The sequence below is a fragment of the Trachypithecus francoisi genome, unplaced genomic scaffold, assembly GCF_009764315.1.
Source record: "Trachypithecus francoisi isolate TF-2019V2 unplaced genomic scaffold, Tfra_2.0 Lachesis_group3, whole genome shotgun sequence".
Classification (NCBI taxonomy): Eukaryota; Metazoa; Chordata; class Mammalia; order Primates; family Cercopithecidae; genus Trachypithecus; species Trachypithecus francoisi.
The window spans coordinates 114,436,449-114,460,561 of NW_022681468.1; the positions used below are offsets into that span (position 1 = coordinate 114,436,449).

The following is a 24,113-nucleotide window of genomic DNA, read 5'->3' on the forward strand; positions in this document are numbered from 1 at the left end:
CACCCACCTTCTTGGAGATTTGACAAAGCTGCCCTCCCTCCAGTCTCAGCATCTCTTCCTGGAATGCTGCTAACTCCTGCCGTACAACCTGTTCATTCCGCTTCAGATCTCAGCTTAAATGCTGCTTCTTTCCAGAAGCCCTCCCTGATCTACAAAGATTCCCATGTTTTGTGTTCCTCATGTAGCACTTAAGTTTGTCACCGCCTATATGTGACTATTTGATTGTCTTCCCAACTGTGGACTCCACAGGGTGTGTTTTGCTTACTGATGAACCCCAGTCCTAGCAAACAGTAGGTATTCAAATATTTGTTGTTGAATGAATGGTGTAGTTTTAGAAAAATTAGTCTGGCAGTGTGCAGAGAAGATGGAGTGGAGGTGGCAAGGAGGCTGTTGCACTGGGCCAGGAGAGATCATGGTGGATGGAACTACAGCGGGGCTGAGGGACAGACACAAGGTAGACTTCAAAGTCAGATCTCCCTGGATTTCAGGTCCTGTTGGCTGGTAGAGGAAGGGTCAGGGCCACAACAGGACAAGGGGAACACCCCACCTGCCTGCCTCAGGGAATACGTGAAGCCTCCTCACACCTTCAGAGGTTCTGTACTGACCACTGCCCCTGGACAACCTGCGTGAGGGGAGAAAAATCTCATAGCTGGTCCATATTCCCTGTATGTGCCCTGACAAGGTGGGGTGGGGAGGGTGTCCCCCTGACTGGAAGGTGCCAAGATTTCCTCTCTGCCCTGCATCCTCAGCCCCTGCCAAGTCGGGTATGACATCAGGCCTGGCACATGGCAGGGGTGGGGACAGGGCAAAGCTGTGACATCGTGGGTAAAACTGGAGAACCACCAGGAGCTTTCTTGTCCCCCTCCAGGTCAGCATCTTCTCAGGCATGAGACACTTCTCTTCCTACCAGAGGAAGCCCACCGGGCCCACCATGGCCTTTTCTCTCTCTTGCACAGGGGGCTTGACTAGAATCCCATTCCCATTTGTGCAGGCCTGGGCTCCCTCCCATCCCTGGCTCTAGCCCTCCTTGTGCTGCAGGCTTGAACAACACACCAGGGGAGGCAGCTGGAACCCCCAGGCAGCATCCTGTGGATGGGGCTCCAGAGCCGAGCTCGGCAGTAGCTGGACAGTGGGGCGGGTGGTGAGCACTTCCCTGAGGGCAAACACAGGACACTCACTCGTGCAGCTGACACAAAGCGGTGGCTACATCCCCCGGCCATGCTCCCCACCCAGCCCCACTCACAGAGACAGGGGGATGGACAAAATGGCATGGGAGGGACGACCGGGCAGGACAGGCAGGCTCGGTGGAGGAAGCGCCGAGGCGGGCGGCGGTGTCCTCATGGCGTGGTTTATTACGATTCCATCTCACAAGGCGGGTGGGCGGGTGGCAGCGGCACACGAAATCCAAGCCCCTGACAGACGTCTGCCTCGGGCGCATGCAAACAGTGCAACATGGTCAAGCGCAAACACGGGGCGACCGAGGAGACACGGGACATGGGACACGGAATGGGGAATGAGGCTGGGGCGAGGGGTCCCTAGAGAGGGGCCCGGTCCCCCCCACCCTCACGGGCAGGACAGGAAAAATAAGATTCGTACTTCTTGTAAAATGCCCATTTGCTGGGTACTTTCTTTCTCCTTATCTTGAAAAATAATAAAAAATAAACACACGGAAAAAAAATCTCAAAAAAGGAAAGAAATAAAACTCTTTAAGAAGGCGAGCGGCGGGAGGCCAAGGAAGCCCGACGTGGTGGGGCGCTGCCTCCCGCTCCGTGGCCTCCTTCCTCCCTGGCCCCTCAGTGGGCTCCCCAGGCCCCACACGTGGGTCCAAGAGAGACGGGGCCGGAGGGATGCAGGCTGGGACGCAGGAAAAAGGCCCACCAGCCCGCTGGGGCTCAGTTCAGGCTCGGGCCCAGTGAGCAGGGGCACCAGGTCCATGATCTTCCAGGTTCAGTCCCCACAGGCCCACGACCTGGGCGGAGGCCAGCCGTCACAGGTGCAGCTCATGGGTTTTGATGTGCTCAAGCTGCTCTCGGAGCTGTAGGAAGGATGGCCGCATGGCGGCGTCCAGATGCCAGCAGTTCTTCATGACCTCATAGACTGCGGGCGGGCAGCCATCGGGGGCATCCATCTTGTAGCCCTTCTCCACCCGAGGGACGACGTCCTTCAGGGGCTGTGGCCAGGAGGATGGCAGGAGTCAGTCCAGGGCCTGGCCCCAGAGAAGACATCTACCCAGCAGCCTCTCAGGGATGCCCATCAGCTCTGCCCCAGACCCAGGCCCGCAGAGTGGCCTGTGAGCTCCCCAGGGCAGGCTTGAGGCTTCCAGGCCTTGACTGGGGAGGCAGGGCCCAAGGAGACTCATGCCCCTGCCAACCCCTCCGTTGCTCCAAGAGCCACCCTGATCCCAGTACCTATACTCACAATTCTTGGATAAGGCACTCGCCCAAAGGAGTAGATTTCCCAGAGAAGGATTCCGAAACTCCACACGTCAGACTTAGTGGAGAATTTCTGCCATGTGGATGTAAAAAGCAGCGTCAGATCCCGGGACTCTAGGGGTGGGGAGTGACCCAGGACTCCTGCCCACCTCTGTAGGCCCCAGGGGAGGCCTGCCCCACCTTCTCTCTCAGGGCCTCAGGGGCTGTCCACTTGACTGGCAGCTTGCCCGTGTCCTGGGTGCTGGATGCCTCCTTGGTGAGACCAAAGTCGCTGACCTTGGCCACGTTGTCCTCAGACACCAGCACGTTGCGGGCAGCCAGGTCTCGATGCACAAAGTTGTTGCCCTCCAGGTATTCCATGGCCTCGCAGACATCTCTGGGGGTAGGCCAGGTACACGTCCCTCAGACTGGGACCCCCATAGCGGGGCAGGGTACCCCTCAAACCCTACCCATCCAAGAGGCTGCTTCACTCACAGCGAGAACTTGAGGAGACAGTCTCCGCCCAGCACTGACCGACCCCGAGACCGCAGGTAGTCCACGAGGCTCCCCTGGGGGAAGGAAGGACAGACCAGGCCCAGAGGTCAGATGTGCCCTGCAGCCCTCTCACACAGCAGGCTGGGGCCCAGTGGGTGTTGACACTCCAAGGAGGTGTGAGACAGGGAAGGAGAGGGGAGGGGCCAGGACATCCGTGCTGGACACTGCACTGTGTTATTCATGCCTTATCCCTTGACTCTTACAAATCTCTGGGATAAGCTGTTATTATCTCCATTTTCCAGATGTGATGCTGAGGCTTGGAGGTGACATGATTTGTCCAAGGTTACAGTCAATAAATGCTAAACCAGGACAAAAGCCCAGGCCTGGTGACCTCAAAGCTCACTTGGGGTCGGGGGACCGAGGGAGCAGGGGCCCCAGAGCACAGTGGGGGTTTCGGGCCAGTTGGAAAGTCCGAGTGCCGGGTCTCAGCAGGTTCCCACCTTGGCCATGTACTCAGTGACGATGTAGAGCCCGCCCTTCTCCTCCACGATCACGCCCAGGAGCTGCACCAGGTTGCTATGCCGCAGTTGCCTGGGGCAGGACGAGAGTGGTCAGAAAGGGGAAGCCGGAGCCTCACTCCTAGCCTAGGCCAACCTCCCCACTACCCCGCCCCCACTCACGTCATGACTGAGGCTTCAGCCAGGAAGGCCTGGGCGGTGGCGTCGTTCTTAATGCACTTGACAGCGACTTTGTTCCCTCGGTAATCGCCCAGCATCACGTCTGGGGGCAGAGAGGTCGGCTTGTTCCCAAGTTCTGAGTCCCTTGGTGCCCCCCCTCAGGCAGCCCGGCCCAGCTCACCTCCGAACTCCCCCTTCCCAATGGTCTGCAGTAGCTTCAGCTCCTTCATGTTCAGGGCCCAGCCACCTGTGGGGAGAGGCCAGTGAGGGCCTGGAGGCTGCTAGGGACATGGCTGGGATGACAGAGGCTGACTGGACTATCAAGCACATGGGGTTCTCTGGAGATTCCTGGAGGGGGGCAGTGCCAGGAAGCCTGCGTGGGAGGAGGTGGGTGGGCAAGAGGTCTGGGGTGGGGTGCACTCACTGCGGTAGAACTCATCCTGGGCTGCCACCGTGCCCTCCATGACCTTTGGTTTAATGAGGCGCGTACAGAGTCCATCTGCGTCTGAGGTGTAGTGCTGCAGGGTGTGGGGGGCAGGGTGCTCAGAGACAGCCCAAGGTGCCCCATATGCACCGTCTAGGCCTGACCACCAGGGGGCGGCAGAGGCCGGCCCCGCCCAGCCTGGCGTCACTGAGTGGGGAGGGCTCCCCATTTCTGGTAGGGCAGGGGTTAGGGAAGTCCCGGATTATGACGTATGGCCCATTTCCCATGCCACCCTACATGTGGCTGCTGGACACTCAGCTGTTGCTACCACTCTGGACCCCACCGGTATCCAATGCAGAGGGCAACCTATGGCTTGGTCCTGACACCAGCCTCTAGCCAGGAGTGCCCAGGACCCCACCCTCACCTGCCACAGGCCAAGCCAGGCCAGCAGGGGAGAGAGATGAGAGTAAATACAGAGGGACACGGGAGGCTGCCTGTGGCTACCGGATGCCAGGTGTGGCCTGGCCAGGACTGGCAGAGCGGGCCTGGGAAGCTGCAGGGACCCATGGGCATGTCCATGCAGGTGCGAGAGCCTCAGGGGCCCTGGCGATCAAGGCGCATGGCTCATGCTTCTGCACACACTTCTGGGCATGCAGGTCTGTGAGTGGCTGATGGAAAGTTAGCTCTGGGATCAGACAGACTCAGAATCTAGTCCTGGCACCAAATTATAGCTGTGTGACCTCAGGTGGGTCCCCTAACTGCTCTGAACCATCGACTCCTGGTCTATAAAATGAGGATAAGGCTCCCCTCCTCGGGGTGGCACTGTGGGGTCAGAGGTGAGTCCTGGCACACAGCAGCTGCTCCACCAAGGTGTGAGGAAACGAGGGCTCACAGAAGCTGCCCCACAGGCCTGGTCACCCGGCAGAAGCAGTGGGGCAGGAGCTAGAAGCCAGGGCTATGTGCAAAGGCCCCAGATGGGTTTAGGGTGTGTGAGGGTGGGAGCGAGGACCCACGGATACCTCCCGCTCACCTCCACCAGCTGCATGAGGTTCTCAAAGTACACCTCCTCGTCGATGCTGAGCTTGCTGGCATGGTACATGATGCGATAGTGCTCCACCTTGCCGTCGCAGCTCACGCACAGCGTGTAGTCCCCGGGGTAGTTGGTGCTCTCCCGCACCAGGAACAGGCCTGTCTCCGGCGGGTACAGAAGCCGCTCAGCCTGCTCCCGTGTGATCTTGCCGTGAAACCAACTGGGGAGCAGCAGGGCCGGAGGTCACGGTGGCCCAAAGGTACTGACCCTGGCTCCCCTTTCTGAAGGGTTTCCCTCTGCTTGGCACCCGTGGCTCACACTCGCTCAGTCAGGCATTTGAGGCTCTCCTCTTCTGCTCCCTGTCCCTTCTTCGACACCCTCCTGCCTCTGCTCCCAGCCCTGCTCTGTGAGGTCCCGCACCCGTGCCCTATACCTCCCTGCTGAAGCCCTCCCCAACACCCCAGCCCCTCACTCTGGCCTCCCTGCTTGTTCCTGATGCTTCTCCAGGAGGACCAGGGCCCCTTCCCTCCCCAACCCCTCCTTGTAGTACTCACGGCATGAGGCTGAGTTTGGTACCCGCCTTCACGCCCTCTCGCTTCTGGACGTAGTTGGCTGGGATGATGCCCTCACGGCCCACCTTGTTTTTGGCTTTGTACCAGTTGGGGTCCTGGGGAGAGGGCAGCCCAGACATGCTCTCAGGCCCACCTGCCCCTGCAGAGGGAAGGCCCAGCAGTGGGAGGGTGGGGTGGGCGCCACCTGATTACCTTGGTGACGGCCACAATGGTGAGCACGTCTCCTTTGCAGAAAGGCAGGTCTTGCTCGGCGGTGCCGTGGAAGTTGTACTTGGCAATACATTCTGTACCGGATGGCCAGGCGGCCTGCAGGACAGGTGACAGGTGGGCAGGTGCAGCCTGGGACCCCTCCAGCCACCTGCCCGGACACCCTCGTGGTCACAGCCTCTAAGCTGGCCTCTGTGGGCCTGGGTGAGGTGCTCTGCCCAGAGAACGAGCCCTGGGTCCCTTCCTGTTGAGACTCCCCCACTTCCCCCAGCCTATGTCTGACTGAGTGCTGGGAAAAAGGGGAGTGGGTTGATCTAAGCTGCATCCTCTCTCCTCCACTAAGCACCCGCCAGGGCTGGTGGGAATGCTTGCATGTCCCAGACCCTCACCCTTGTGGTACCTGTATTGCTGACATCTTCTCAGGAGCTCTGGTGTCCCCGAGTCACAGTAGAGCCGACCCGTCACTTGGTACCATTAGACCTGTGGGGAAGAGCATGCAGAATGAGGAGGGGTGTGAAGAAACGCCCCCCAACTGCTGAGATCTGGCTCCTCACTGGGCGTAAACCAGTGCCAAGAGCATCCTGCGCTGGAATTTGACACACGGGCCATTCTCTCCACTCCTGGCAGGCTGATGCTACTGGGTAGAGGAGCATGAAGGCTGAGGACCCCCAGGGACAGAGGGAGCCACCAACCTTAAGGCCACAGGGGCCCTTTCAAGACTGACAGAAAGGAGCCAAGGGGGCTTAGAGGGCTAGCAGGACTACAGCCAACTGCCCATCGGCCCCATCAGCCCCAGGCCTAGTTCCAGCTACTGTTCTGTGGGGAAAAGGGCCCTGGGGCAGCTCTGAGAAGGGGCTGTGTGATCTAGGAAAGTCCCTTATGCTGTGGGCCCTCAGGTCCTTCACCTGCAAAAGCCTGCCTGGGCATCTCTAAATGTATACCAACCCCACTTCTAGGTATACACCAAGAGAACACAGGGCATGTGTCTACTTAGACAGACATAGGAGGGCTACAAGCGGCATGCTTAGTAATAAACCTCAAACTGGGAGCTGCCCAGATGCCGATCCAGAGGAAAATGGATAAACAGTGGCATATTCACAAAAGGGACTACGAACGGCAGCAAACTCCAATCATCAAATAAACTCCAACACAAACTCCAACCATCAAATAACCCTGATGAATTTCTTTTCCTTGCTTTTTTTTTTTTTCTGAGATGGAGTCTGGCTCTGTCGCCCAGGCTGGAGTACAGTAGCACAATTTCGGCTCACTGCAACCCCCACCTCCTGAGTTCAAGTTCTTCTCCTGCTTCAGCCTCCTGAGTAGCTGGGATTACAGGCACATACCACCACACCCGGCTAATTTTTGTATTTTTAGTAGAGATGGGGTTTCGCCATGTTGGCCAGGCTGGTCTCAAATTCCTGACCTCAGGTGATCCACCCGCCTCAGCCTCCCAAAATGCTGGGATTACAGGTATAAGTCACCGTGCCTGGCCAATCCTGATAAATTCCGAAACATAATGATGGCCAGGCACAGTGGCCCACACCTCTAATCGCAGCACTTTGGGAAGCTGAGGCAGACAGATGGCTTAAACCCAGGAGTTCAAGACCAGTCTGGGCAACATGGTGAAACCCAGTCTCTACTAAAGATACAAAAATTAGCTGAGGGCGGTGCTGCGTGCTTTTAGTGCCAGCTACTCAGGAGGTTGAGGTGGGAGGATCACTTGAGCCTGGGGAGGTCAAAGCTACAGTGAGCCAAGGTCACACCACTGCACTTCAGCCTGGGTGACAGAGCGAGATCCTGCCTCTAAATAAATAAATACTGTAATCCTAGCGCTTTGGGAGGCCAAGATGGGTGGATCACAAGGTCAGGAGATCGAGACTATCCTGGCTAACGTGGTGAAACCCCGTCTCTACTAAAAAATACAAAAAACTAGCCGGGCGAGATGGCGGGCACCTGTAGTCCCAGCTACTCGGGAGGCTGAGGCAGGAGAATGGCTTAAACCCGGGAGGTGGAGCTTGCAGTGAGCTGAGATCCGGCCACTGCACTCCAGCCTGGGCGACAGAGCGAGACTCCGTCTCAAAAAAAAAAAAAAAAAAAAAAAAAAAAATATATATATATATATATATAAATAAAATGTTAACCAAGAAGCCAGACACAGAAAAGTACATATTATGTAATTCCATATGAATAAGTTCAAAATCTGGCCAAACTAATCCATGCTGTCAGGATAGCTGCTCTTGGGACAGGGAGACTGGAAGGAATGCAAGGGGACCTGTGGGGTTGGTTGTCTGACTGTCTGAGCCGAATCATGAAGTGGGTCCACTCTGTGACAGTTCACTGAGCTGTACCCTTGTGATCGGCACACTTTTTGGTGTACAGTTGACCGTTGAACAACTCGGGGCTGAACCGCGCAGGTCCAGTTACACATGGATTTTTTTCCTTTTTTCTTTGAGAAACGGTCTCACTCTATTGCCCAGGCAGGAGTGCAGTGACGTGACCATAGCTCACTGCAGCCTCAACCCCTGGGCTCAGCCAATCCTCCTGCCTCAGCCTTCTGAGTAGCTGTTACTATCAGTATGTGCCACCACACGTGGCTGGATGTTTTTCAATAAGTTACACTGGGTGTGCCTGCGTTTTCTGCCTCCCTTTCCACCTCCTTCGCCTCCACCTCCGCCAACTCTGTGATGGCAAGACCAGCTCTTCCTCTACCTCCTCAGCCTACTCAATGTGAAGGATGAAGACCTTCATAATGATCCCCTTCCACTTAAAGAACAGTAGATATATTTCCTCTTCCTTATGATTTTCTTTTCTTTTTTTTTTTTTTTTTGAGAGCGGAGTCTTGCTGTGTCGCCCAGGCTGGAGTGCAGTGGCGCCATCTCGGCTCACTGCAAGCTCCGCCTCCCGGGTTCCCGCCATTCTCCCGCCTCAGCCTCCGAGTAGCTGGGACTACAGGCGCCCGCCACCGCGCCCGGCTTCTTTTTTTTTTTTGAGACAGAGTGAGACTCTGTCGCCCAGGCTGGAGTGCAGTGGTGGGGTGACTCACGGCTCACTGCAACTACCTCTGCCTCCCAGGTTCAAGTGATTCTCATGCCTTGACCACCTGAGTAGCTGGGATCATAGGCGTGCCCACCACAGCAGACTAATTTTTGTATTTTTAGTAGATACAGGGTTTCACCATATTGGCCACGTGGGTCTCGAACTCCTGGCCTCAAGTGATCCGCCTGCCCTGGCCTCCCAATGTGCTGAGATTACAGGTATGAGCCACTGCACCTGGCCATATGATTTTCTCATTTTATTTTCACTAGCTTACTTTATTGTAAGAATACAGTACATAATATATGTAACAAACAAAATGAGTGTCAACTTTACAAGGCTTTCTGACAACAAAAGGCTATTAGTAGTAAAGTTTTTGAGGAGTCAAAAGCTAATATACACTTTTTTGACTGCAGGGAGGAGGCTGATGCCCTCAACTCCTGTGTTGTTCAAGGGTCAACCATATATTTACTTCAATAAAGTTGACTCCCAAAAAAAGCTACCCTAGTCAACCCCATTCCCTAAGAGCAGCAACCCACCCGTCTGCACACACATACTTTGTAGTCCCAGCCCAGGGCCCCCTTGGACCTGTCTCAGGGAGCACAGGGGCTGGAACTACTGTTTCCTTTCTACAGGTGAAGAAACTGAGGCTGAGAAAGAGCCAGTGGCATCTTTGTGGTCACAATGTGTTAGAAGAGAAACTCCTCCACGAGCCTCTTTGCTGGGCTCTTTGATACAATGGATAAGGTCTGGGGGCTAGCCTGACAGTCACAAATATTGCTACCTACCCCAATGGAAGAAGACATTTTATTTTATTATTATTACTGAGATGGAGTCTTGCTCTGTTGCCCAGACTGGAGTGCAGTGGCATAGGAGAAGACATTTTAGTGCAAAGTGCTGGGGGTGCAAAGTAGGCAGGGACTGCAGAGCTTAGGCAGGCTCCCTAGAGGAGGGAGCTCTGGGGCTGAGCCCTGAAGATTGCAGGGCTTAGACACGCAGAGGGCGGGCCAGGGAAGGCAGTTGGTGTAGCAGTCTGAGCAACAGTGTCAGGCAGGGGACCGGCACAGTGTGAGAAACTGGCCCGGGTGGAAGCCGATGGTGAGGGAAGAGGGGAGGCAGACCCTGCCCATCTGGGGCTCTAGGACCCCACATGCTTCCAGAGTCCACCCTGACCACCGCTGCTCGGGGGACACTGTAGGGGATGGTTTCAGGTGGGCCTGGCATAAACTCTGCCAGGGAGCAGGGGGGCTTCCACTGCCAATGTGAGGAACCAGGGTTTGATTCTGAGGGTGATGGGGCAGGGGAGCATGTGATTGTGGAGAGCAGAAGGAGCTGGGGAGGAGACAGCTAGGGAGAACCAACACTTCCAGGCCACACACCTGGCTCTGTAGTCAGGCTGGGGCTTAATACTTGGCTCTGTTGACTGTGCGACTTAGGGTGAGTGACTCAACCCTTCTAAGTCTCACATCCCTTACTTACACTGAAGGAGAGGACAGGGATCCCCTGCAAGCTGGCTGAGGAGGGGCTGGAAAGAAACCCTGAACTTGGAAGTATCTGGTGCGCACCTGCCCCATCCCCTGGACGAAAGAGCTTCTGTTCCTCCCAGAACACAGGCCCTTCCTATTCCCAGAGGCCAGGCCATCAACTCCTGCTATTTAGGCAGGGACACTGAGGCCCAAGGAGGATGAGCCTGAAACCTGCCTCCATCCACATGACTCAGTCACCTCTGAGTACAGGAACCACCCCTTGCCCCTGCCTCCCGTGAACTGTAAGCTGTGGAGGTAGGGATGGCGGGGACCCCTTGCCCCGGCCTCCCATGGACTGTAAGCTGTGGGGGTGGGGGTGGCGGGGAGGGAAGGAGGATTATGAGCTCTTCTGACCCTCTTACCTCCATTTTACAGAAGCAGAAACTGAGGCTCAACTGGTTGAACAATTTGCCTGAAGTCACATAGCTAGTTAGGGGTGACAGAGCTTGAATTAGGGTGCCACTAGGGCTGGCTGGGCCCCCAACCTTTAGGTCCTTCTGAATAGGGGCCCTGCTAGCATTCCACATCCCCATGCCTCCCTCTTCCTCCCCAAACTCCCTGCCACCACAGCGGGGCGCGGAGGCTGCTGCGCTGTTAGTCACCCTTCCAGCTGTCAGTTTGCAAACACTCCCTTCCTGGCCTACAGCTGCTGCCACCGCCGCCTCCTCACTGCCTTGATGATAATAATAAAAATAATAACAGGCCCTGTTTTCTGAGCACTTATTCTGTGCCAGGCCCTGTCCTTGGCACGTTATGGCTCATCATATCCTCTAACAACTCTGAGACAGACAAGCTATTATTATCCCCATTTTGCAGATGAGAACCCCAAATTCTCATCTGGGGTTCTTGCCCCACAGGGGCAAGACGGGCGTCCCTAGGGCCACACCTTGAGTGAGCATCCTGTCCCACTCAGGTGTCAAACTCCTGAGCTGCTGAGCCAGCCCTACCCACAGCCCCGTGCCTCCCTGCCTGACAGGCCCCAGGAGTTGCCATGGGGACCACACTAGCCTAGGGGAAAGAGAGAGAGGAAGGAGGAGGGAGGAGGGAGAAGCAGCCAAGAGGGGCACAGGGGCAGCACTAAGGGAAGGGTGAGCCTAGGAGTGGTCAGGGTGGGCCGCCTCAAGGAGCTGGGTTCTGAAGGCCTCAGAGGGTCTCGAAACAGGGAAGAGGGCTAAACTCATCACCTCTACTCTGCTGGCTGTGACTCTAGGACCCAGCTTTTCCATCTGTGCAATGGACTGGTGATAACCCTTGGCTCTGGGAGCTGCTGTAAGGACTGGAGTTGGGCTCTCAGCACCAGAACGGTGCATGCCTTGCCACAGACATCCTGCAAGTGGGAGCTGCTAACCCTCTTGGACGGCTCCTCCCTGGTGGGATCATCAGCCCCCCGAAGGAATGAATAAATGAACAAACAAAAGGGGGAATCCAGTCTGGCTACATCACACTGAGGTCCCATAACCAATGAGACTATAGTTAACTCCAAAGTTAACCCCAAAGGGATAGCAGCTATCACCCACCCCCACAGAGCTAGGGGACAAGGGGCTTGGGATGTGGCAGGACCGGTGCTTCACTCTGACTTCCTACCCCAAACCCGGCTCCCAGTAGCCCTTGTGCTGGGGTCCTGGAACAGGCTGGCATTGTGCCCAAGTGCTGATGTCAGAGACCGCAGCCAAGATGGCTCAGTGGCCTCCCAGCCAGTGCCTCGGCTGGGGTCTCCTTCTTAAAACATCTCCAGAAGGTGAGACCATCCTCCCACTCCAGGCCAGAGGCTGAGAGCCAGAGTGGCTGGGAGGAGCTACTGCAAACTTAGGATTCCACAACTCAGCAGGGGTCAGGCACAGAGAGGCGGTCTTTCCTGGGGTTATTTAAACTTAAGAGTCGGGCTACTCTATGGAGCAGTGCAGGAACATCGTCCTGGGTGTCAGAGGCTCTGAGTCCTGCACCTGGCTTTGCCATCAACTTGCTGTGTGACCTTGGGAAAGTCACTTGACCTTTCTGGGACTTGCTGGCTTCTGGTACCTTAGCCAGACCTGTTTCCCATCTGCCGTTTCCAGGACACCTGTGCCCTGTCTCCCTCCCGGCCTTGCCATTCCCTTCCCACTCTCTCCTCCTTCTTTACCGAGGGACTGCCACTCAACCTTGGGGGTGCAGCTGAGGAACTGCTTCTGGAGTACCCATGCCTTAAAAAAAACACAGCAGGACAGTCCCTCCAGTGCTGTCTGTAGTAGCAGGAGATGATGGAGAGAGAGCCCTTACGTCCCTCAGTGGGGGGCTGGGTGGATAAATTACAAGATGTCCCTAAAAGGGGACAGCATAGCTCTAGCTGTGATGGGGCCAAGGGAGATCTCTAGGTGCCGATACTGAACACTCCCCCATGATAGAGTATGGAAAACGGCAAAACACCAGCTCAAGTCATTGAAGAAAAAGTTGCCAGGGGAGCAGAACAGACACAGCTTCCAAGTCCCATCCCACAGGCTAATTGGAAAGACGAAGGAGCATCTGCTCTACACGGAGACGTGCAGACACCCTTGGAACCAAGGGATCCAGTGAAGCATCACCAGCAAGGCGACGCATGGACACTAAGTGCCTCCTGGAGGACTCTGCATCGCCCAGCGGGGTGTGCCGGCCAGAGCTGCTCCACCTGACTCCAACCAGGGAGAAGCAATCAGACAAATCCACAACAACTGGCCCGGACTCTTCATGTCAATGTCATAAAAGAGCAAAACAAAAAAAGGGCTGGAGAATGTTCTAGATTAAATAGGACACTAAAGAAACATGACAACAAGATTCAATGAATGATCTGGAATTGAATTCTCTATCAAGGGGTGGTCGGGGAACAGCTATAAAATCACTTGGGGACAGGGGAAATGGACATAACAAATAATATGGAATTAATGTCAATTTTCTTAAGTGTGATCATGACATGATTATGTAAGAGATACACGCTAAAGTTCTTACGGTGAAAGACACAATGCCTACAACTAACACTCAAATCAGCAAAAAATACACACAAACGCCTATGTAGATAAAAGAAGAGCTAGAGTAAATGTGGCAAAATGTTAAGAACTCGCAAATCTGCATGAAGGATATATGAATATTCATTATACTATTACTTCAACTTTTTGGTAGGTTTGAAATACTCAACATAACAGGCTGTGAAAAAAAGCCAGGTGCAGGTTCTCTATGGAATACTACAAGTTGTGTTTTTAATGAGGTATTAATACAATACCTCCCTAAACTCAAATATGCCTTGATTATCTTTGGAAAGACAGAGGAAACTGGTAACAGAGGTTGCTTCTAGGATGGGAAGGGCGAGTGAGATCAAGTTCAAGGGAAACTTACTTTTCACTGTTCATTTGCTATTTTGTCCTTCTGGGCTTTTAAAAAAAGCATTATTATTTTTTTAAAGCCACATGCATCTATTACCTTCCCCCTTAAAATGAAATAAGAAACTTTTTGTAAACCACCTCTCCCTGGAGCCTTCCTTGGGTCCCCAGCTGTGTTGGGTGCCGAGGCCTCCGAGGCCTCTCACACATCCCTGTGCTCCAGTGAGAACCTCACTGGTTGTGGCCTGTGGTTTAGGGTGGACTGGGAGCTCTGCAGGGGGAAAGTGAGGATCTGATTCACGTCTACATGGGCTGGGCCCAAAGTGGCTGCTCAGGAAATGAGTGCTGAATGAATGAATGAACCAACGAACAAAAGGGGATGTCAGGCTTGTGGTACATGGCTGTACCACACAGAGGTCTCATAACCAATGGGACTATAGTTAAACCCCAAAGGGACAGCAGCTGTCACCCCATTCCCACAGGGCTAGGGGACAAGAGGCTTGGAATGTGGCAGGACCAGTGCTTCACTCTGACTTCCTGCCCCAAACCCGACTCCCAGCAGCCCTTGTGCTGGGGTCCTGGGAACAGGCTGGCATTGTGCCCAAGCGCTGAGGTCAGTGGCTGCAGCCTCAGGCAGGCCTTTCTTGGGAGCCCAGGCTGACGAGGCGTGGGGAGAAAGAACTGGGAGCCCAGAAACTCCCAGGCTGCCCTTTTCCTACCCTGGAAGCAGCTGTAGACCCCCAAGGCCAGGCATGTGCTGAGGGCCAGGGGAGGTCAAGGGGCTCCCTTGCCCTTCCCCCGTTGCCAAAACTCTGCTGCCTAATGGGGCGTGGGAGCCTTCAGTAACTGTTTACACCCAGCTAAAAATACCCACTGAAAAGGGAAGTGCACAAAAGACCTGGGGGAACTCAGGGCCATGGCCCCCGGAGACTCTAGTGCTGCCACAGGACCCAGCTGGATGCTCTGGGGGATGGGGACAGCCACTGCAGGCAACAGGCAACAGGCAACAGCAAGGTCCACCTTGCCTTCTCATTCTTTGAGCCAGTGTTCTGGAAGCTTTCCTGTGTGCCCAGAGCCATGCTTGGTGGGCCAGGATATCCGGGTGGAGAAGGAAAGGACTCAAGAGATCCTGCCTTTGGGGACCCAAGGTCACCATTCACCTGCCTCTTCTCTGTGCACAGGCCAGGGCTGGATGCTGGGAACCCCTATAAAATACAGACCTGGCTCCTGTCCTCCTGGTTACTGGATGGTCAACCATGGCCTGGTGTGCTCAGTGCCTCCACAGACTGTGAGACAGGGGCTACCCAGGAAGGCTTCCAGGAAGAAGGGTGAGGGGAGCAGGAGCTAGAAGGCTTTGAGGGGAAAGTGACTGAGAGAGGGGTGCCTTGGAGTAGACCAGGATTAAGACTGCAAACTGTGGTACAGAGCGAGTTAATGAAGACTGAAGAAGGTTCAGGATGGGGGCCCAGGGAGCCTCTGAGCAGGGCCTACAGGTCATAGTACAGATACACGCAGAATTAAGTTTCAAATCTGGGCCCGCCCCTCCAAAGGGCAGTGCACCTGAGGAGGGCGGGGCACCCACCAGCAGTTGGGCAAGTTTGGCAGCAATAAAATCAGCCCCACCTCTGGTTCTGCAGAGGACACCAGGCTGAGGCACTGTGACATTCCCCACCGCACATCAGGCAAGGAAGGGTGCTGGAGGGCTTCTACTGACCCCTGCAGCCTGTGCTGGTGGTCCACCCCCACTGCATAGGTGTCTCAGGGTGGGCAGCAGCAGAATTGGGCGCCAGGACCTTGGAGATGCCTACACCTCCCGGGGGGTCACGAAGGAACAGAAGAATGTCTGCTCTGGCTCCAGTGCACGCTGCCCTACCCCTATCCCGGGGCTCCTGTCAGCACCCTGACCGAAGGAGGGGGCAGATTTAACGGATAAATACCAAATTACAGCAACTCACTGGCTTTTTTTTTCCTGCCCCCAATGGTTCAGTAGGACCGGAAATCCCGTCTAGCGGTTTGGGAGAGGTGGGGGCTGGGGTTAGAGCAGGCTAATGGGGAGCCTCCTCCCCAGGCACCGCTGCGGCTTGAGGCTGCCATTCCTGGCCCAGAAAGGTTTCTAATTACCGCTCAGGATCCTAATTACCTACGTGCGCTGGGCAATGGGGACTCTGGGCCTCCCCAGGGCCCTAACCCAGGCCTCTGCTCCTCCACCCCCTTAGCACAGGATGTGGTCTTTGCATCTTCATTTGCCTGCATTTACATATAGCCTCTCAGCACTAACCTTCAACGAACGCTTCAAAGTCATGTTCTTGTCCCTCACCCCAAAGTCTCCCGGCCACATTCTAGGTGGGGAGACTGACGGCTAGAGGCCCATGAGCGGTCTAGAACTTTGGCCCCCAGATTTCTGGTCTCCCCACTTCAGAACCAGGACCCGCAGAACACACAGTTCAGAAGGTAAAGCTGTGGGGACCAACACAAAGGACAGACTTGCTACTACTTAAGGGAGATGGGGGCGTTACCAACACCCTGCTCTAGCAGGAAGGCTGCAGAATGAGAGCATGGGAGTTACAGCCTACTGATCCAGCCGGGTTTGGGGCACTGCATTAGTTACTTAATCCTTCAAACATCCCATGGGGCAAGGACTGGTGATCTCTGGCAGAGGAGGAACAAGCTGTGTGGGGACTTGAGCTCAGAGTTGTCTGAACCTTGGTTAGGGGACCTTTCTTCCCACCTTTCCCTGTGCAGGACAGATGACATCCTGCAAATGGACAGGTGGGGGGCACCGAGGGAAGGTCTGCCCAGAGCTTGGCTGTTCTGCTCTGGGAAGCAGAAGTTCTTCTGTGCCCACTTCTTGCTTGTCTGCACACCCCGGCCTCTCAGAGAGGCCAAGAGCCTGTCGAGGGACACACAGAAAATAGCCAGCAGCCCCAGAGAGGGCAGAAGCTCCAAAGAAGGACCTCTCTCCCTACCATGCTTCTTCTTCAAACGCTTCTTGACTTTCACAGGCCCTTCCCCTCCGGGAGGCCCTCCAGGCTGCCCCAGCCCACGCACAGCCCCAGCTTCAGCGCTCCTACCAGCCCTGCCAGGAAGTGAGAACCACAGGCCTCCCCTCACTGACTCCTGGTTTCCTCCACCCGCCAGCAGAGGCGCTCTCAGGGTTTGTTCTTCATCCTTCCCTCCTGTCTCCCTGCAGCATGGACAGCACAAGCTGCAGATAGATGCGCGAGTCTGCATGAGGACCAGGTGTCAGGCTGGGCTGAGAAGCAGCAGCCAGGGTCCAAGGGGGGCAGATTATGCCCAGGTTTTCACCTGCCTACAAGGCTTACAACCATGCCATGATCAGGACAGCCAGGGAGGCACCAAGCAGCCTCTTCTACTTGTTCCTTCGACTCTGGGCCCAGACCACAGAAGGAGGGGTGGAGGGAAGCTGCGGTTGGAGGGTGTGTGCACAGCTAGTGTGTGATGAGAAGCTGCCTTCATTTTAGCACCTTAAAACCAGGAAGAGAAACTAAGCAGGCAGAAAGGGCAGGCTGGGCTGCACAGGGCCCTCCAGTCCCTGGGGGCCTGCTGAGGGGAGCTCTCAAATAGTCACTGGACAAACCACTTCTCCTTTCTGGGCCTCAGTTTCCCCATGGGAAAAATGGGATTTTTTTTTCTAATGGGTCCTGCCAGTCTGCCCTGATTGGTGCTGTCTACATTTAATGGGCCACGTCATGGTAGATAAAAGAGCACCCCCTCAACTGGTGGAGTACTCCTGATCCCGAGGAGCAGGGGCTCAGCCACCCAAAGTCAGCCTCTCCCTGTTCACTTCTCCCCTCAGCCATGCAGGGAGCACCAGCTCTTCCTTCACCAGCTTTTTATTTTTAGGTCTGAATTTGACTTTAATCATTACTTAGCGGATTCTATTTCCAGCCCTTGGATGAAGGGACCCAGAGGGGAGGAGGAAGGGAGGCAGTGCTCCCTGCCGGGCGCTGGGGGTGGCCTGCTCCTCCACCCATCCTGTCCCCAACCAAGGGCGGGGGAAACTGAGAAACACCCAAAGGGCTCTCATCTGAGCCAGGCCAGGCCAGCATCTTGGGACGGACCCCACCCTGTGACCTCATCCCATCCCAAGCTGTGGGACAGGAGGGCAGCTGTCATGCCCACTTCCCTTACACTAAGAGCAGGGAGGAGGGAGACACTCCACGGCCAGAGTATGGCAGCTGGAGTCTGAGGTCGTGTGCCCAAGGGACCTCTGCACTGAATGGGCCACCTGGGGGAGGACCCCTTCCCTAGGTTAGTCCTGGGCCACCCTAGGGTCATCCGGGGCTACAGTCTCTTAGGCCCAGGGTTGCCAAGTAGAGACCGGTGTCCTGCTACTGCCCACAGGGTGGCTGTAGGAGGGCACTCCCAGTTACTCTGGTCTCCATAAAAGCAGAACAAGAGGAAGCAGGTATGTCACAGTGAAACACACTCAGGTTAGACCTGGGGAACACCTGCTGAGAAGGGGGAGGCTAACACATGAGTTTCCTGGTGTGTCCAACTCCCTTCTGGGAAGCTCTGGGAGGCTCCAGAATCCCCCTACCCTCAATCTCCCAGCTTCCTTCCCTTCCTTGGCTACTGGGACAGGGTGGGAAGATGAGGCTGGCATGGCTGTTCTTGGGCTGGGGTTCGGGATGCCTGGGTTCCTTGTCTAAGTCTCAGGCTAAGCAGGCCTCTATTTCCTCTGGGAAAATGCCGAACTGGGCTGACCTAGCCAGAGCTGGGAGGTGGGAGGCAGCCAGGCTCTTAAGAGGCCTCGTCGGCTGGGTGTGGTGGCTCACACCTGTAATCCCAGTACTTTGGGAGGCCGAGGTGGGCAGATCGCCTGAGGTCGGGAGTTCGAGACTAGCCTGACCAACATGGAGAAAACCCATCTCTACTAAAAACACAAAATTAGCCAGGCGTGAGGGCACATGCCTGTAATCCCAACTTGGAAGCCTGAGGCAGGAGAATCACTTAAACCCGGGAGCCGGAGGTTGTGGTGAGCCAAGATCATGCCATTGCACTCCAGACTGGGCAACAAGAGCAAAACTCCATCTCACCAAAAAAAAAAAAAAAAAGAAGATACCTTGTCTATTCAGCTCTGATGCTGGGAGACTGGAAAGGGAAACGGTGGAGTCAGGTCCTGGACCCTAACCAGCAGCCCATCTTCCCAGGGCCAGCCCCATGCCGTAGGCCAGGCAATCACATGGTAATGGGGAAAGGGGAGGGCACTGGCCATAGTATTCTAGAACCTCAGGGCCAAGGGGGTTCAGAGGGGCTCCCCAGGCAGAGACCACCTGTTTGCCAGGTGAGTGGTCAGCCAACATCGGCTCGTGGCTCAGGCACCTTCCCCACAGGTTGAGGCAGCCAGCCGTTGACACTCCTTCAACAATGCCAGTCCTACTCCTAGAGGGAGTGCAGGAAGGACTGTGCCAGGCACTTCAGAGTCCCTTGGTTAGTTAGTTGACACTGTTCTTCCACCTTCCTCTAAAGTAGATGTCACCATCCTGTTATTTATATAAAGGCAGCTCAGCAGGTCAGTGACCTGTCTAATGTCCCTCCACCCTGGGTCTAAGTGGTATGTCTGAGCCTGGAACCCATATTCAGTTGGGTGCCAAGTTGCCCGTGCCCTCCAACACCCTGGCTGCTTTTGGGACTCACAGTAATGACAACCACAACAGCAACAGAGGGGAAAAATGCACACGCTCCTGTGTATGGGTGATGGCGCTGCAGCAGGCCAGCCTGGAATATTCGGTAGCTTTTTAGAAGCAACGTTACTTAGACCATGTAGCACCATGAGAAAATGCCCACAGACGCAGTATTAAATGAAAAAAGGTGTCACGGCACACACACTCCAGTGACAACGGCGATGAAGGAAAAAGACGGGGAAAAGACCAGCAGGGAACTCCAAAATGCTAACACAGTCACTGCCTGCTGAAGAAATAGTGGGTGATTTTTGTTCGTTTTCTAAATTTCCTGTAGCGCTATTTTGTTATTTTCTAAATCAAGAAAATGAGTACATTCATAGTTTCCCTAGAATGAGCTCAGATCCACTTCCCTGGGACCCGCCTGCTCCCTAGCTCTGGCCCAGGTGTCTGGGACAACTTCTGCCACAGGATGCCTTTCTCATTTGGGACAGTCCCTCAGACACAGGAGAATCTGACCCTACTTTCTCTTTCCCAGACTCAATCAACATCCCTGGTTCTTTGAAGACGACTTGTCAAGGTTTTAAAATCCTTCAAAAGATGGAGCCCAGAACCGCACCCAGACAGGTCTGCCCCCTTTGAGGGGCAGCCACATCACACTGTGGATCATGGGCCTCAACCCCTACCTATATTTGTTTGGAGGAAGCTGCATTCTGTCCCCAAACTTTCCAACCCTTGCCGTGGGCCACTCTGTGTGGCTCAGCCTTTTGGGGTCTGGCCCCCCTGCAGTGGTAAATGGGGATATTTTCTGGTCTTTCCTTGCCCCTGACCCAATGCAGAGAGAAGAGCAGCCGCTTCTGAGAGGGAGGAGGGCACCAAGCTCACTCCCTCTCAGAATGCATGAAAAGCACATCCCTGCACACGTGCTAGCCAGAAGCCAGACTCCTTTCTTCAAAGGCCCTGGACCCTGGGTCGCACCCTCATAGCTCACAGTTGGTAAAAATAAAAATAAAATAAAAATAAAAAAGGCTGGCTTGGGGTGGGAGGGAGCCAACCATGTCAGGCTCCAGCCCCAGTCCCTCAGGCTGGAAAGGAAGTTAAGGCTGGGTGTGGGGCCATGTGAGGGGAGTCTCACAGGCCCAGGACATCTGGGTCTCCTCCACTGTGCATGTCAGGACAGCCAGAAAAAAACTGAAAAAACAAAAAAACCTAAATTGTGAGCAGGGACCCAGCAGGACAAAACTGCCAGCAGCTCCAAGGGAGCCCAGACACCACTCAACACCCTCTAGGGCAATGCCTACTCTCCTGGGCCAGAGGATCCTGCCAGGCCCCAACTTCACCCCTGCTGCCCTTGCCCTGTTCCTGCTGTGGCCACAACCAAGAAAGGTACTGGAACGGCCAGGGTACTAGGAGCTTAAAATAGGCCCCCTGGGTGTCCCCACTCTGTAGCCTGCTGCCAGTGGAGACAGGGCTTCCACGGTTCCCATCTGACCCCATTTATATTCTGAACTTGGCTGCTCCTGTGCCAGCTGGGCCATAGGTGTGGGGAGCGCTGGGTCAGGACTGACCACCAGGTTGTTTCAACTCAGAGCCGGGGCCAGGACCCGGCCTTCCTGCCACACCACACAGATGGCCCCACACCACACATTCCCCACATCTCCTGCTAGCTGACCCAGCCACAGCTGGGGCCAGAAGCCCTTTCACTGCCTCCAGCCCTCTGCAGGGAAGCACGTGCTCAACCAACAGTCCCTCCGGGGCCAGGCTGGGGGGCCTGTGTACCCACTGGGTGATGGTGCCTGTCTGGTTTCCTTCTACCCACAGCCATCCAGCCCTGCAGAGCTGGGGATGAGAGGATAGCCAGCCTAACTCCACTAGGGGCCTGGGGTAGCAACTTCTCCCTTTGAGCCTTGGTTCTCGGGTGTACAAAATGGGCGGGGAAGTGAACTGGTAGTTAAGCTCCAAAAATCTGCTGGCTGGACACACCCCTTCCTGACACCTGGTCTGGACCACAAAGAGCCTAGGAGAATGGGTGCCCCAGGGTGCCAGAAGGTGGGGGCATGGTGCTAAGCTCAGTTACCTCCACCCGGGCGGAAGGCCTGCCCAGTTTCCCACCCAAAGGTCAGAGGTCCCTTGGCTTAGGCCTGGTCTTCTGAGAGGCCAAGGGTGACAGGCTCAGTCCCAGGACCTGGGCTTCTAACTGCTCACCCGAGGTGACTGGGCCCTGGGCTTGCTTGCAGCCCACAGGGTCATGGTGGGATAATGAGGGAGGGGTCAGAACCAAGCAAGTCAGGGCACCTGCAGGGAGGCCCTGGACAGGGAACGGCAGGGGAGTCCAGCACTCTCTCTAGGGACCTGGCCCATACAGATCCTCTTCCTCCAGACTCCAGCCACCTCCTACTCTGAGCTCCACAGACGGGGGACTCGGGATGAGAAGATGAGTCCGTGGAGCTGCAGGGCAGTACGTCCCTCGTGCACTCCCTTCCCATTTGGGTTCTGACAGTGGCTCCTGGGAGAATTCGAACCCTTGCAAGGGAGTAAAGGAGAGAGGGGATAGAGAGGAGAAGCGGGGAATGGGAGTGGACGCGACAGTGGCAGCAACAGAGACCAGACGCGCGACCTCCACCCTCTTCCCTCCAGGGGACACTCCGGGACGGCCAGGCACTCACCTCTCTTGGGGCACTGCGGTCCAGGCCACCCCGCCGCGGGCGGCATCAGCGGCCTGCGGGACGGTCCATGCGGTCAGGGGGGAGGGGAGGGGCACAGGGGTCCCCAGGGGGTGCGGTACAGAGGGGTACGAGTGCGAGGCGAGGGGAGGAGGGACCGCCAGGCAGAGGCAGGGGGACCGCCGCAGGGCCCGGGTAGCGGAGGGAAGAAAGGCGGGGGAAGGGGGCGGGAGGGAGTCGGGGGGAGGAAACAATGTAGCCGGCGCGGACCCGGCAGAGTTCCGCTTCCGAGAGCCGCCACTGAGGTTCGATTTTGGAACGTCGCGCTGGCTGCCGGGGGCCGCCCCGGACGCTCGATCGGGGCCGCGCGGCTCCTCGCGCTCCACGCCCCGCGGGCTCCGGCGGCCAGAGACTGGCTGGGGCTGGAGGGACGGCGGGCCGGGGTATGGCCCCGACGGCGGCGCAGGACCCCGCCCCGGCAGGACCCCCCGGGCAAGGCGCGGGTGGGGCAGGAACGGGAAGGCAGCAGCGGGCTCGGCGGCGGCCGCCAACCTCGGCTCGCCCGGGGCTCCGCTGGGAGGAAGCTCGCAGGCCTGGCGAGAGGAAGCGCGGCCCGGATCCTCCGCCCGCGGCAGCGCGCCTGCGCGAGGGGGCCTGCCCGGCGCGTGGCGGGGCGTGGGCCGGCGGGGTGGCGCCCCCTGCCGGGCGCCGGGGGCACTGCGGGGGGTGTGTCCGCGCCCACGCCCTGCCCCCACTTGCCTGCCTGGCTACGTTGAAGGCTCCAGGGTCTCCCTCACAGCGCACACCAGCCGGCCTGGGAGCAACCTCCCAGCCTTCTCTGGACACAGCTCTCCCGCTGCCGAAGCGCTGAGGGCCGGGCCTGGGCCCCTCTCCTCAGGTCTGTTTGTGGAGAGTGGGCCTGACTCCCAGCCGAAAGCCTTAATTCATTCATTCACCAACATTTCCTGGCGCTGACATCGTGGCGGAGCCTGCTCTGGAGTCTATTGGCAAGATCATTTCACTACCGTCAAGGCGTTCTCGGTCGGGTGGGGGTAGGCTGACAGGCCAACAGACAATCGCAAGGAAATAATTGATCAAAGTGGAGAGGTGGCGGACACGGTTCCCAGGGGGCAGAAAGAAAGCGAGGGCTAACGGGGAGACCTCACAGAGCCGGGACCAGGCAGAGGGGAACTGCATGCACAAGGGCGGGGAGTGCGGAGGGAGCTTGGTGGCTTCTGGGATCTAAAAATAGCTCAGGCGGCTGCCACTTGCAGTGTGGGTGGGGGAGAGTGGTGGGAGATGGGTTCCTGCAAACAACAGGGGCAAAAAAGATCTGAAGAGCCTCATGGGACTTTCTTGGAGTTTATGTTCAGCCTGGAGGCAATAAAGAAGTTGTCAGCAGCTCCGTGACCTTGGGCAAGTTACTTAACCTCTCTGTGCTTTAGTTTCCCCGTTTGGTAAAATAGGTGATGTATAATGGCACCGACTTCTTAAGTTTTTGTGGGGAGGGGAGGAAATTAGTTAATACATTTAAAGTGCTTAGTGTGCAGTAGTTGGCACGTGAGGAGCCCTCCCTTAAGCAAGAGCTGTTATATCATTGTTAACAAGAAGCAGGGAGATGACCTGCTCTGAGTCACAGGAGAGGACAGCGTGCTCAGGCGTGAGGCGGGTGGGAGAGTGCAGGGTGGCGGGGGAACAGAATGGGGGGTACAGTGATGAGGGCGAGACCGGGGAACAGAATGGGGATACAGTGATGAGGACGAGACCAGAGACTCCAGCGTAGGCAGGAGGTGAAGGTGAGGGACTTTCTAGGGACTAGACTCTGAAGCAAGGGTCAGGCTTATGTGGACAGAGGGAAGAGGCATTCTTGGGGTTGGTGGGGAGGAAGTGGGGCATGCTGACAAAGTCTTGGAACACAAAATAAGCATGAAGAGGCCCAAGGGAGCGAGAAGAGGCCAAAGAGCCCTGCGGGAGACAGAGCTGGGAGACAGTATGGCTGCAGTTGTTTTAAAGAGCCTCGGATGCCAGGAGCAGGAGCTGCCCCCAAAACCACAGGTTGGCCCTCTGACCCAGGGCACCCTTAGGCCGGTTTCCCAGCTGAAGC

The 24,113-nt window shown here is 56.3% G+C and overlaps 1 protein-coding gene across 3 annotated transcripts; it reads right to left on the bottom strand.

The window, feature by feature from the left end:
- Positions 1–1,301: 1,301 nt before the first annotated feature.
- CSK (C-terminal Src kinase) lies at positions 1,302–22,626 on the bottom strand. 3 transcript variants are annotated; one of them, XM_033189359.1, is made up of 13 exons: positions 22,013–22,626; positions 6,217–6,296; positions 5,802–5,915; positions 5,592–5,704; positions 5,038–5,257; positions 4,008–4,101; positions 3,765–3,830; positions 3,587–3,686; positions 3,407–3,497; positions 2,907–2,980; positions 2,613–2,808; positions 2,419–2,505; positions 1,302–2,170 (listed from the first exon to the last, which is right to left on the bottom strand). In XM_033189359.1, the coding sequence occupies exons 2-13, from the start codon at positions 6,229–6,231 to the stop codon at positions 1,988–1,990; spliced, it is 1,353 nt and encodes a 450-aa protein (XP_033045250.1). In that variant the 5' UTR covers positions 6,232–6,296; positions 22,013–22,626; the 3' UTR covers positions 1,302–1,987. The 3 variants fall into 3 exon arrangements, with proteins under 3 accessions (XP_033045250.1, XP_033045251.1, XP_033045252.1); XM_033189360.1 differs by lacking the exon at positions 22,013–22,626 and adding an exon at positions 21,552–21,582; XM_033189361.1 differs by lacking the exon at positions 22,013–22,626 and adding an exon at positions 17,012–17,097.
- Positions 22,627–24,113: the final 1,487 nt, after the last annotated feature.

Coding starts and splice junctions, on each gene's coding strand:
- CSK (XM_033189359.1), bottom strand. Junction 3,831..4,007: donor CCAGGATGAGTTCTACCGCA/GTGAGTGCACCC, acceptor CTCTCCCCACAG/GTGGCTGGGCCCTGAACATG. Junction 2,981..3,406: donor TCACTGAGTACATGGCCAAG/GTGGGAACCTGC, acceptor TCCTTCCCCCAG/GGGAGCCTCGTGGACTACCT.